Source organism: Melopsittacus undulatus, chromosome 6 (genome assembly GCF_012275295.1).
Source record: "Melopsittacus undulatus isolate bMelUnd1 chromosome 6, bMelUnd1.mat.Z, whole genome shotgun sequence".
Lineage (NCBI taxonomy): Eukaryota > Metazoa > Chordata > Aves > Psittaciformes > Psittaculidae > Melopsittacus > Melopsittacus undulatus.
The window spans coordinates 51,829,986-51,842,613 of NC_047532.1; the positions used below are offsets into that span (position 1 = coordinate 51,829,986).

Here is a 12,628-nt window from a genome sequence, read left to right on the forward strand (position 1 = left end):
ACCAAAGCTGAACTAGGAGATATGCCTAAGACACTAAGTGCATGACAGCCATCAGCTATTTGTTGTATCTTTCTGATTAAATACCAGAGGGTTGGAGGACAGAGAAGGCATTCGGGGGATTTCCAGTTCTCTGCTAGAAATCCACAAGTGATCACCTGGAGAAGCAGGGCTGGAAGACAGCTACTGGTGAGACCAGCAAGAGGAGGTGTGGAACAAGGGGTAAGGTGGAGGCCATACATTTCATAGATAGGAGCTGATGCTGACATACACTTGAAGTAATCCTGATTACTTCAATTAGGATGGGCTCAAGGTTCTGGCTCTTTGGAGGCCAGATGCTGTGAAACACCACTGCAGCCCACACAATCTCGCAGTGAGCTTGTTAAACCAACTGGAAGCATCCACATCACTGGGAAACCACGCAGACAAAAGCAGATGTCAAAGAAGAGGGGGATTAGTGAATATCTGGTTGTCTCCACAACCCCAGGACATGAGGCAACCCATCCCCAGGCAACTGGAGGGGCTGCAGTGACCTGGAGGAGCCCAGGGTGAGGACATGGTTCTCAGTTAGGCATGAAGGAAAGTTTTCAGCCAGGAAGAGATCAGGGCCACCTCCTCCAAAACCTTCTGTGCCAGCTCAGCACTGCCTGGGCACCAAAACACTCATGTCCCCGAGATCATCCCATACAACCACAGAAATGGATTGAAAGGGAGGGAACACATGCAATTCAGACCCAAGGTCAATCTACTGCCTACTTTGGACAACAACTGACAGTGAGTCAATTGCAACAATGCCCAGGGCCCTTCTCTACTGCACTCCAACCACACTCAGCTGTGCAATATTTTTCTAAGACTATTTCCATGCATATTTTCATGTAGCAGCAGCTACTGAGGGAAGAAGAGAATCTTTTCTCCTTCCCACCCTGCATAGCATGAACAAACCAGGAAAAACTTGAGAGACAGTATAAGACTAGTGGGATGGCCAAGGATGATGGGTCAACAATGGTCTACTGCCTTCCAACTTGCCCTGTGTCTATGGTCCTTCAAAGGAGATGGCTGGATCCCAAACGTATGCACAGCATCCAACACCACTGGGTGAGGAACCACTGTGAGGTTCTAAGCTCTATCATCAAATTCATGAGATTTGCCAGATTCACCTTCCCATAGATGTAGTCACCAACATCTACAAGGGATAAATCTGTTGGTAGTCAGGCCTCTCTGCCTAACCCAGCTTCTGAGCCTACCTGGGCCCCAGCTCATCTTCACAGCGCCAGGTGAACTCCCCAAAGCTCTCGTAGTGCTGGTTGTAGTGGTAAAGGACTCGGTGCAGGCTAGGGGAACCCAGGTCCAGCAGAGTGTTGTAGGCTGTTTGCTGCTCCTTACCACTGGTGTAGCCATTGAAGAGGTTGTAGATCTTGTCTGCTATTTCTGCACAGAAGTATAAACGTATTCAGTGGGCTGCAAGGAATGCCATGAATAAAGCCCACCAAACTAAAGCTCAGCTCTAGAGCCAAGACCAAAGCCAAGGTTTGTCCTCTGAGTTATGGTTAATGTTATATTAAGAAAATGTCCCAGTGGAGGAGTAACAGAGTAGATGGTATTCCCCAGACTCAGCCCAGGTTAGGTTCCCATAGTTAGGTCCAATTAAGAAAAGAAACATGTGGTGTCATCAGGCACTGTTAGTGAATGAAATACCATTTATTTCTGAGAAGGTATGCAAGTGGGGTTTCTTGAGCACAACCAACATCTACACTACCAGTTGCTTTCTGGGCAGGACAGGCAGGTTGTCTTGGCTATTTTGGTATGTGCTGCATGCCTACCATTCCACCCATCCTCCCACCCTTCCAGAGGCACAGAGTGCCTCTGCATTGGCAGAAAGAAATTGTGCCTCCTGCCACCCTCCACACCAACCCTGAATACCACATGGCAGCACCTGGGCCATCATGGTTGAAGGAGATGTTACAGCCAGGATGCAAGATGTGTGCAGGGAATTGCTGGAAGGGGGAACCCCCTGTTGCTGGTCCCAAGGATTTCCCCCAGCCATTTCCCCCCATCTCACCTTGAGCTTTCACATCATCTACCACAGGGCAGGGGGTCTTGACTGTCACATCACTGGACCTGGAGCGTCTTCCCGTGTTATCAACTCCCCAGAGCGTGAACCTGGCAGAGAAGGAAAAAGGTGAAGCTCTGGACTCCCAAGACCTCATGCAAAGAAAGGAGCATAAGAGCAACAGCGCTGCCATGGGCATGGCACAGGGGACCCAACTCACATGTAGGTGGTGTCAGGCTCCAGGCAGCGAACGATGAGGGATATGGTGGAGGACAGCCTGTCAGGCACTTGGGCCGGCATGGCGCAGGGTGACTTGGCACCAGAGATGATATCATCCACAAAGCTCAGCACAGTCTCTAGGGAGAGAGGGGAGGATGTGCTGCGGGTGATGACACACGTGTCCCCAGGGCTGTGGAGAGCTGCTGAGGTTGTGCCTGCTAACAGGCTGCCTGCTGTTGAGGAGGACCAAGGCTCATGCATGAAGTTGGTGCAGAGATGGACCCACTGGCTTTTCTAGTAAGGCTCATCACCATGGCATGGGGCTGCCACTTGTGCAGCATGGTGGGCAGGAGATGGGCTGCTTTCTTTTACACACGATACTGGGTATGTTCCCACGCGCAAAGAAGGAGACAGAGGTTTTCCTTCAACATCTCCATCCCACTCTTTCTAGAGAGAACCAGTGGAGTCCCCACTCACCTGTCTCCACCTTGGAGTGATCCATTCTGTCAGTGACTTTCTCTTGACGGAGGAGGTAGTCAACAATTTGCACACCGATGGGAGGCTCCGAGTGCCCCCATTCCAGCACCACCAGTGTGCTGCTGGGCTCGTGAACAGTGGAGAGCCGGAGGCTGGGGGGCAATGCCAGCTGGTCAGATTCTTGGGAAGAAGAGGTCTGCCACCCACCCATGCTCACCCTCACCCATGTTTATCACCACCTTGCTGCTCCTCTGTGCCTTAAAAAGGCAGCAAAACCACCAGGTTGAGGCACAGACTATGGGAGAGATCCTGAGGACAACCTCTCCAACCAGTCCCTATGGCTGATGTAAAAGGCAACATAAGTGTATTTGCTAGTGTCACCCACTGCTGTACAGACCACATGCAAATGCACCAGAAATGAGTTGGTTTCTGTAAGACAGTATGAAGGGACTGGTTCTGAATTACTTTTCTTCAATCATTTCAAAGCTATAATCATGGGAGAGATCAACCTCAGGAGAAGAGACTCTCATACTCCTAGCTCTAGGCACTCTGGTCCAAAGGGCTCCTTCTCTGTCAGTGCTCTACCAGGATGGATCTAAAATCAGTCTTCAGCTGAATTTAGAAAAGTTACTGCATCTCTGCACCCTCTGCCTGATTTCCAGGTCCCCTACCATTTGCAAACCTGTTCCATAACACCACCCCAGCCCCACTAACTTCTGTTACCATGCCACCTCCTCCTTCCAGACTCATCACAACAGAGGCCAGGCTGGGCACCTATGGAGACCTACATGGGGTGTGGGAGAGGCGCACAGGTGGGCAGCCCATCAGCCCCAAAGGCACTTGAGTCACAGCGGCACCAGTCCTCAATGACATCCCCACTGCCCGAGCACCACAGCAAGCTCATGGTGGCCTCCTGCAAGAGCTGAGAGAGAGACAGAGGAAGGGGGTAAGCACTGGGCAGGTGAGCTCTCATCCTACCTCCAATCAAGTCAGTGTTCATCCACCCCTTGGTGGGTCCAGCATGGTCTGTCCATGCTGGATAGCAGGGCAGGCCAGTGGGCAAGGTCTGCCACAGTTTGACATGATGCCTGCAAGCTGCTTGCAAAGACCACTTCGATGCTGTCCTGCCACCTCCCCATGTCCACCCCACCACCCCCAGCCAATGGCTCCTTACCCGTTGTGTCTGGTTGTTGGTGACCAGCTCGTAGATGGGGGCTGCTTTGGTGACCTCCAGCAGGATGGGTTCGGCTGGCACGTCAGGACTAGAAGTGACATGGCAGAGTGGGCAGGAGGAGGGGCAGCGCCCACGGCTCTGGCACTCCATCCGCACACCGGCTGCCATGCGCTTGGTGCCTGACTCGGACAGGCTGGCGATGTACTCAGGGAAGGTGAGCACCTTGGGGTCCCGCTCACGCTCCTCTGACTCATCTGAGGGGGAGTTCCCTGGGAAAGGAGGAAAAGAGGGGCACCAGGGTGGGCTCCAAGCCATCAGTAAGGGGATGGAAGGGGGCCAATGCCCTGCCATCCACCCAGGAGAGAGGCAATGCTGCCCAGAGACCCTCCTGTATTCTTAAGAGGTCCCCGTTTCCTCTGTAGGGATGAGGTGCTCACTGGTCTTCAGAAGAGGAATCAGGACTGAAAGTCCATTCTGGACTCTACCATCAGGTTCTTTTGTCTCACTGTGCCTCAGTTTCCCCAGCCCAAGCTCTTTGCCTGGTTCCCCTGTAAGCCTGTGCAGCAGGTTCCCACAAGAAGGAGCCTCTTTCATGTGACTGGAGATTCATGAAGGATCTGAGTGGGCACCTATACCCCATGCTGGTGCCCCACCAAAGCCCCTTACCAAACCACTCCACTGCAAAAGCCCTCCTGGCCCCACAGGTGATTTCTTCACTCAACTCAGTTCACAAGGACTTCCATCAAAGCTAATGTGACAGACAGAAGATGAGACCAGAGAGGATGAGCGTCAGTCCAGGGTGCAGTGCACACAATCTATGCTGACTCAGTGCCTTCTTCCCAGCTCAATGATGCATAGCCAGTAGTACCAAAGATCTCAAAATGAGCAGGGAAGACTTGCTAGTGTCTCAAGACACCCAGGAAGCTTCTAAGATGGCTACAAAGCCACCAAGCCCCTCTCCAGCCCCACCATCCCTCCTGCACTCAGTCCCTATGCAGAGGAAGGGACACTGGAAGCAGTTCCCTTTCAAGACATGGCTCTAGCCTGGCTCCTATCTCTTTGCACTCTCATGGGGCATGACAGAGGTAGACAAAGTTGCTGTTGAGCAAGGAAATAGGATCTCTCCCTAAGGGATTAGCTTACAAAGCATCATCTTGAAGTGAAAGAAAACGGTGACATGAAGGCAGATATGTCACCCCCTGGGACCACAGACCCCCAGCCTGTGATGAAACTAAAGGCTCGTTTACCTTCTGCCCTGTGTGCATGGAGGAGTATTTGCAGGTCCTGCCCTGCTGAACCTGCAACCCAACAGCCTCAGAATGAAGATTTGCACCAGGAAAGCATTTTTCACAGTTTCACAGAAAAGTTCACAGAACTTTTCACAGTTCCACGCAAAGGTGCCTAATGTTTGATGCCACTGTGTCCACATCACACAGGGTGATGAGCCAGACCCAGCATTTGGTGGCACTCCCATAGCAGGAAACAATTTGACACAAGGGGAAAAGTCCTGGCACAGCAGTCAAGGAAGTAGGATCTGCTCATCACTGCCCTGGCTAGCATCACTCTGCTGCTGTGAGCTTTGTCGTGTTGGGAGCAGTGCTCTTCATCCAAAACCCCTGCCAAAGGATGTCCTCGGGTCTACACTGAAGAAAGAGGGGTCCAGAGGGACTACTGTTGATGGTCAGTGGGGTCAGAGGAATCTGAAGGATGCCCAGACAAAGCCTCCCCCCGGGGACAGGTTCAGAGCATCAGCAGTGGTGGCTTGGTGCAGGCTGTCTGCTATGGGGAGCTGCCAGAGAGCACATCCATGGCTCAACAGGAAAATCTTCCTATTTCAAAGGCTTACTGAGAAGAGGGCCAGCACTAGCCTATCCTCAAGACTCCTGCAAAGAAAACAAGGCTGTTGAACAAAGCCTGGGGTACCAGAACATTACTCTGCCCCCCCCAGGAAGCTGGAAATGGATCACTTTGGGCTGGCTGTGAATTGCAACTTAGCAGGCACCGAGGGAAAGCAGAGTAGCCAGGGAATGATTTGTCTCTTGCAATTTCTCAGTCAATATCCAGCTCCTGACGTTTGCAAACAAAGAGCAAAGGAGAGAAAGTGGCAGGTGCCAGAGTAAAAACGAAATGCGATATTGTGGGTGGAAAGAGACTGCCAGACCTGAAAAGCCTCCAAGCAGGAAAATCAAAGAGGAGGAAATTGCAGGAGAAAAAAAAAGCACTTGCAATCAAAAGATGCTACATCTGGAGACAGCCCACAGCAAAACAGCAATGGGTCTGTACTCTCGCAGGTGGGCTTGGGAAGATGTCCAGGCTGCAGGAGGTCTGAGCCTGCAGGATCAAGACTCAGGCTCAGAAAGAAGCTTTCCCCACACAAGAGCCCTTGGAGAGAAAACAAATGTCTCTGTGGCCAGGGCACAGCAAGAGCAGAGCTGTGAGCTGGTGCCAATACTGAGAATTATGAAGCTTCATGATGGAAATGATGTGGTGCTCATGGTGCCTGTGAGCTCCATGTGAGCTGTCTGCACTTGGGAGCTCCTGGGCAGGGGTCAACAAACCAGGGTCACCTAAAAAGCAGCATCCCCACTCAGCATCCCCCTGTCTGGGCTTAGGAGCTGGCTCCTGTTTGCTGCACAAACCTGGGTGGTGCAACCCAACATCCCCAGCACAGCCAGCAAAATGCCTGCAGGCAGCTTTGCAGAGGCCAGCACAAGAGATGCTGTGGTCCTGCTGGCAGCAGGCAGACATTAGGCTGCCTCTGCTTTTGGAAAACTTGCATCCAAACCAGCCATCACGCCCCTGCAAAACCACTTCCACCAAGGATCCTTCACATCTTGCTTCAGCGGGGGCACCAGAGGAGGTGCAGCAGTGCCAGATGCCCTCTGCACCACGGGGAACCTTCCACTTCATAACTGTTTTCCAGACACTAAAAGCACATTGCTGATAGCCCTGGAGATGAAAACACATTCAAAGGAGAAAAGTCTTCCACTTGCCATGGGATGCAAGTGGAAGAGAGCAGATATGGCAGAGACAAAAGGAAGGAAGTAACAGGATTAAGTCCAGAAATAACAGTTAAGTCCAGAATCAGGCAGGATGGCTTGGTGGGATTAGTGCATTCATCTTCCATCTCCCTGGGGATGTAGTATTTATCTTCCTTTCTGGCCCAGACTAATGCCTGCTGCAGTACACAGCTCTTTGGCCAGCTTCAAAGAGTGTAAATAAGAAAAAGAGATGGGACACAGCCCTGACATGATATGAACACTTTCCCTGCTATGCTTCTCCCTCCCATGGGGTGGCTGTACAGACCCTTCCTTGGAACAAGCAGAGCTCTTACCTTTGCTGATGTCCTCATACTCCAGCCAAAGCTGCCGCTGGACCTGCCTGTTGGGATACCAGATGGAGCAGGACTCCTCAAAGCCATAGACTGCCTCCTGGATGTAATGATTGCCAAACTGGTCCAGCAGTGCCATGAAATCTCCACGGGAGGTGGCCCCGTCCAGAGAGTGGAGTGCATTGCTGAAAGCTGGGGACGAGATGGGAGGAGATGCTCAGATCCCAGAGAACCCCAAGCCCTTGCCACCTCTCTGCACACTTGCAATGAGGATCCAACCTCCGAGCCTGCCACCCCTTCTTCACTTCTTCCCCCAAACACTTACACTGGGAGATAGTCATCTGGTTGAGCCGGACATGGTACATGACAGACTGCACCTTCCAGTGCTGCAAAAGGGGGTACCCAGACACCTCACTGAAGTTCACCATCCCTGCCAGAGAAAAGACATAGGGGCTCAGAGCCACTGCCCAAGGATGTCTTACCATGGGGTTGGCCGCAGCCCGTTGTGCCATGCCTGGGGCAATGCTGCCAGTAGGGTGGAAAGAAACTGGGGAAAAGGACTGTGAACACATCACATCCCCCTGAGGAGGCAGCAAGGCATTCAGAGCAGAGGGTCAGCTGCTCCCTGGCAATTAAAACCATGGTTTTGAAGGAAGGCACATGGACTCATTTAATCCTACAACTGGGGGCTCTGTGTCAGAAGATAATGAGCCTCCTCCTGTGCCCCCCTTCTGCTTCCTTTCCAGTGTCCACTCCCAAGTCCTGCCCAGGTGTGCTAATTATTTCACTAATGAGAGTTACCCTTTTTAATGAGCTGTCTGCAGGCCTGGGAGCGGTCACTGTCATGCCATGTGTGCCTAAGTGTGGCCAGCCAAGAGGTCATAGGTCCCCTTTGTCCAGTACTGAGCCAAACAGGCGACACACATACAGGGAAAACTGCACACCTGTCAAGGCTCATGCTCCCTCAGGACATTATGGCAGCGATGGGGCTGAGCAGGACCTGAAGTTTCTCCTTCTAAAGGCAAAGACATCCCATTCTCCATCCATTTCACTATGCATTATGGGAGCAAGAAATTCATGGAGACTAGGGCTGGGCAGCCACTGCCCAGAGAAGAAGAGAAGAAGCCAAGGCATGCAGCAGCTCAGCTTCCATGACAGAAGGACAGAGGCCGCTGAGCCTTGGCCAAAGTAACAGAAACTGAACTGAAGGGTGCTCATGGCTCTGATTTTGGGGATCAGAACAACCCTCGTGTGCTAAGCAGGATGCTTGGACACAGCCACCCCCTCCCTTGCAGCTGCACTGCTGTACAGCCATCACAGCTCGCCTCCACTTGGCAGCAAAGCAGCAAACTCTGCTGCTAACCAGCCTCACAGCAGGAGTTCAGGAGGATAACGGGCATCCCCCGCTTCATAACAACAAATGAAAGCAGAGAATAAGGAGGATAAGATCTTTTGCCTTCCAGTGCCTCTCCCTTCGGTGCTGGCTGCTACCAACAGAGCTTCAAAGCCTTGCTCTTCCCTGTAAAGTGTTTATGCAAAACCAGCCCTTCCTTACTCAGCAGCTCTGCCTCTTGTGTATTCACAGCAATATCCAGACCTGCTCACTGACAAGCAGAGAAGATTTTACTAATTTTCCCTTTTTATTCTTTTCTTTTTTTTTTTTTCAATCAGCCACAAAAAAAACCAGCAGAGCAGTGGGAAATTAATAGGATAATTTACTGGCTTCTGTCTCCCTGGCATAATTGCCAGAGGAGTTCCAGTCTCATAACCCTGCTCTGATGCCGAGTCCACAGCGGCAGTGCCTTCCTTACAACCGTGTAATCATATCAAGGGCAGCAGAGCCCCATGTAGAGGCAGGGGTCCTCCAGCACTTCCAGGCAGGGATGAGTATCCCCATGGCTGCAGGAGTGACCCACCAGACACAGCTCTCTTGGGGTATCTCAGCCCTGCTGAGATCACTGCCTGGGGTATCACTGCCACCATCCTCCCTGCCTGCATCTGCCTGCACACACACCTACATTGCCATGCACTGTTGGGGGAACCAGCACCCATTGGGCCCTGTGTGCAGCCCACAGATGCTCCCCCAAACCCTCCTAGGAGCTCTGCCAAAAGAAGTGAATTCAGAAGGTCTCATACAATACCACCCTGCAGACACCTTCCATAATAACCTTACTATCCACACCTCTCTTTTAGCAGCTGCCCAGTGTCCTTGGCCATTTCAGCCAACAGCAACACCAAGGAAACAAAGGCTATTCAGCAGTGCTGGCAACTTGGTAGAAGAAGGGTAAATCCTTGAAGGTTGTGTATAAATCCATTATAATCCTGTTGCTCATGGCCCATGATGCTCTGGCAGGACAAACCAAGACATTCTGGTTTGCTTGAGGCAGGTTTTGAATGCTTCATTATATATGAAGCATATATTATCATATATGACAAAGGGTTCATGATTTGGAAATACTTTTGGAAAGATATTTGGAAAACTTGTTCGCCTTGAATTAAAAAAAAAAATATTATTTTGCAAATACTCCAAATATCCAATGGACACTTGAGCTTCTACACCACACCATGAATTTGCAGCCTCTCCCTCTCCTTTGATTTAAATGCTTTCCTCTAAAGCACTGCTGCTGCTGCAAAGTGAGCACAGGATGCTAAAGCCAGACTATATATACCCCCTGAGAGGGTTAGGTGCTGAAGCCATCCATGTGACCATCTGTCCTGTTGGGAGAGTGCAGCTCCGGCCAGACATACTCACCAGTGAGGAACTCAGGATCGGGCATGGGGTCAGAGAGCTCCTCTTGGCACTGGTTCTCCAGGGGCACTGTGGCCACCACCAGCCCATCTGGCAGCTGCTGCTCCAGGCCACGGGCAAAGTTGTTCTGCCTGCAAGTTAATGGCAGAGAGGAGGACAGGGCTGGAAGACAGGGGAACTGCCAGGCATCATCCCACCAGCCAGTGACCAATGCTGTAAAGGCGCCCAGCAACAAGTCTTTCCTTTGGGCACAGGTTACAAAGATGGCTACTCTGATGGAAAGCTTCAAATATGCCCTGCCCACCGGCCCCTCCATCTCCCACAAAAGCTTGGCCAGACATAGATAGACCAGGCAGTTTGCTAAGGTCCAGCCCCACACCGCTTCCCCTGCTGCCTTCTCGAGAGGATGATGAGGTCTGACCCTGCTGAAGTCACGTCCCCACATCCCCAGCTCACCTGAACGTCCCTTTGAGCACCTGTCCCGCAGCCACCTCCTTGGAGTGGTTGTTGTAGCCATAGAAGATCTCCCCAAATAGTGTCTGGTTCATGGGCAGCTCACGGGGCTCTCCGCAGTCTCCCACCTCAGGGCACGACTCTGAGATGAGTTGGCATGACCTCCCATCTGTTCCCAGCTTGTAGTCCTCAATGCACCTGGGAAGCCAGCACAGGGTCCACCATCAGCTGCAGCCTCCACCAGTGGGGAACGTGACCAGTGCAGCAAGGACATTTGGAAGAGAGGAGACCCTCCCTCCCAACTCTATGAGCTCAGGGTGACAGCAGCAAAGTACAGCAGCACTTCAGGAGTGCCCCAATGGCTGGGGCAGTGATGGGTCACTCACCCGCAGAACATGAGGATGTTGTAGAGCAGGGGGTCATCAGGCAGGGGGACCATCTGCTGCAGGCACAGCTGCTCACAGCCACCGTTGAAGCCATCCGAGCAGTCCACGCCAACGTGACGGTCATAGCAGCCTGTGCCATCCTTCATGGGGCTCAGTCCTGTCGGGCACTGGCAGGGGTGAGAGAAGCAAGAGGTAAAGTCCCTGAGCAAGTAGTCTGTCCCAGGGGCTGAAGCAGAGGGGAGGGCTCCAGCACTGCTCTCCATTGGAAATCGCAGCCTGAGAGATGCTCGGGGGCTGCAGGACAGGTGGCTGCAATACTGCCCACTACTGCAGATATCCCTCCTGCACAGCAGCCTATTTGCAGCCCTGTGGAGTGCAGACCCTGGGATGGGAGCCACCCAAGCTGCTCCATACCAAAGTAATGTGCTGGAATCAAGCCTGCTTACCAGCACCCATCTTCAGCGAACACCAAAGCAATGCTGTGCTTTCCAAGCCCACCCTGTGCCCCATACTCACAGCCTCCACCCTCATGTCCAGCTCTGGTGGCATCACAGCAGGATTCCCCAGACCCACAAACACCTCCATTTTGGGGCACGCATTTTCCCTGCAGAGCAAAGCAGCTGTGCTGCTCTGGGGATAGGGTACATGTGTGAGTGATGTGGGACCTCCCAGAGAGCCAGCAAGCAGATGAGATCCCACTTCTTTGTGCATGTGTGCAGCAAGGTCAGGGATGGAGGAGATACCAGCCCAGAAATACCTCTTCCTGTTGCAGAACCCCAAAACAACCATCCTGAAGCAATGGCAAAGGAGGAAAGATGCAGACTTTCCCCTTCCACTCTCCCCCTCCCTGTTCACACTGAAGGAGATCTACAGATCCCCAGGGGACCACGCACCACACAGCCTGTCGAATCCAGCTTGCGGTCTGAGATGCAGCGGAAGTTCTTGCTGCAACCCCCATTGTCCCGGGAGCAGTCACGGACGGGGCCAAAGGAGTCAAGGAGGACCTCCAGGCTGTCGAAGGAGGAGGAGGTCATCAGCTCTTCCCTGCGAGGAGGAGGAGGAGTGTCACTGCTCCGATGAGATGTTGCAAACATGTGCATGACCGCGGCTGCTGTGTGAGGTTTTCTGGAGCTCAGGTCCCCCTCAGGCTGACAGCGAACAGAATGGCAACCAAGCTTTTAGAGGGAGGCAGGAGCTACAGAGATAATGACAGTTACCTCCAAAAGCTCAGCTTTGCAGGCACTAAATGGGGCAGATCAAAGCACATGCTAATTTGCACCTGCAAAGTGTGGGACTGGGGCCCCAGCTCTCATCAACCCTCACATGCTTTGAGTTGGTCTTCTCACTCTAAGGACACACTGCCAATTTGTCTGCTTGAAATGCATCCTAAAAACCTCTCCCAACCATTGCACCTACCTGACCTCCACTGCGTCCTCCATGACTGTCATGTCAGTCTTGCACTTGGCGGAGGGATTGATGGCCAGCTCAGCTGGTGGGATGACAAAGCTCTTGCTCAGAGGCAGCCACATACCTTCCCCTAGGGTATAGGTGAACCTGACAGGGAAAGCAGCAAAGGCTGGCATGGAGTGAAACGCTAAGTCCAGAGGGCTGCCTCTATCCAAATCCAAGCCCTTGAAGCTCCACCCTGCCTTGCGGGAATGCCAGCCTAAGCAAAGACAGGGCTGTGTCATACACACAGTGGTGAGGCTCCTCTGAATGCACCCAAATGACCCCTCAAAAGCACATGTAATTTAGGTAACTTAAAAAAAAAAAAAAGGCACTTCCCTTTTTG

At 52.3% G+C, this 12,628-nt stretch overlaps 1 protein-coding gene across 2 annotated transcripts in view; it reads right to left on the bottom strand.

The window, feature by feature from the left end:
• Positions 1-12,628, bottom strand: part of ASTN1 (astrotactin 1) — a 56,254-nt gene that overhangs the window by 7,576 nt on the left and 36,050 nt on the right. For both annotated transcript variants that reach the window (XM_034063930.1, XM_034063929.1), the window contains exons 10-22: positions 12,253-12,390; positions 11,730-11,880; positions 10,837-11,003; positions 10,454-10,648; positions 10,001-10,128; positions 7,574-7,678; positions 7,252-7,440; positions 3,918-4,186; positions 3,532-3,665; positions 2,744-2,895; positions 2,268-2,403; positions 2,057-2,157; positions 1,242-1,425 (exon numbers count right to left, since the gene is read on the bottom strand). In XM_034063930.1, coding sequence (XP_033919821.1) covers positions 1,242-1,425; positions 2,057-2,157; positions 2,268-2,403; positions 2,744-2,895; positions 3,532-3,665; positions 3,918-4,186; positions 7,252-7,440; positions 7,574-7,678; positions 10,001-10,128; positions 10,454-10,648; positions 10,837-11,003; positions 11,730-11,880; positions 12,253-12,390 — 2,049 coding nt within the window. The remainder of the gene's footprint in view (positions 1-1,241; positions 1,426-2,056; positions 2,158-2,267; positions 2,404-2,743; positions 2,896-3,531; positions 3,666-3,917; positions 4,187-7,251; positions 7,441-7,573; positions 7,679-10,000; positions 10,129-10,453; positions 10,649-10,836; positions 11,004-11,729; positions 11,881-12,252; positions 12,391-12,628) is intronic.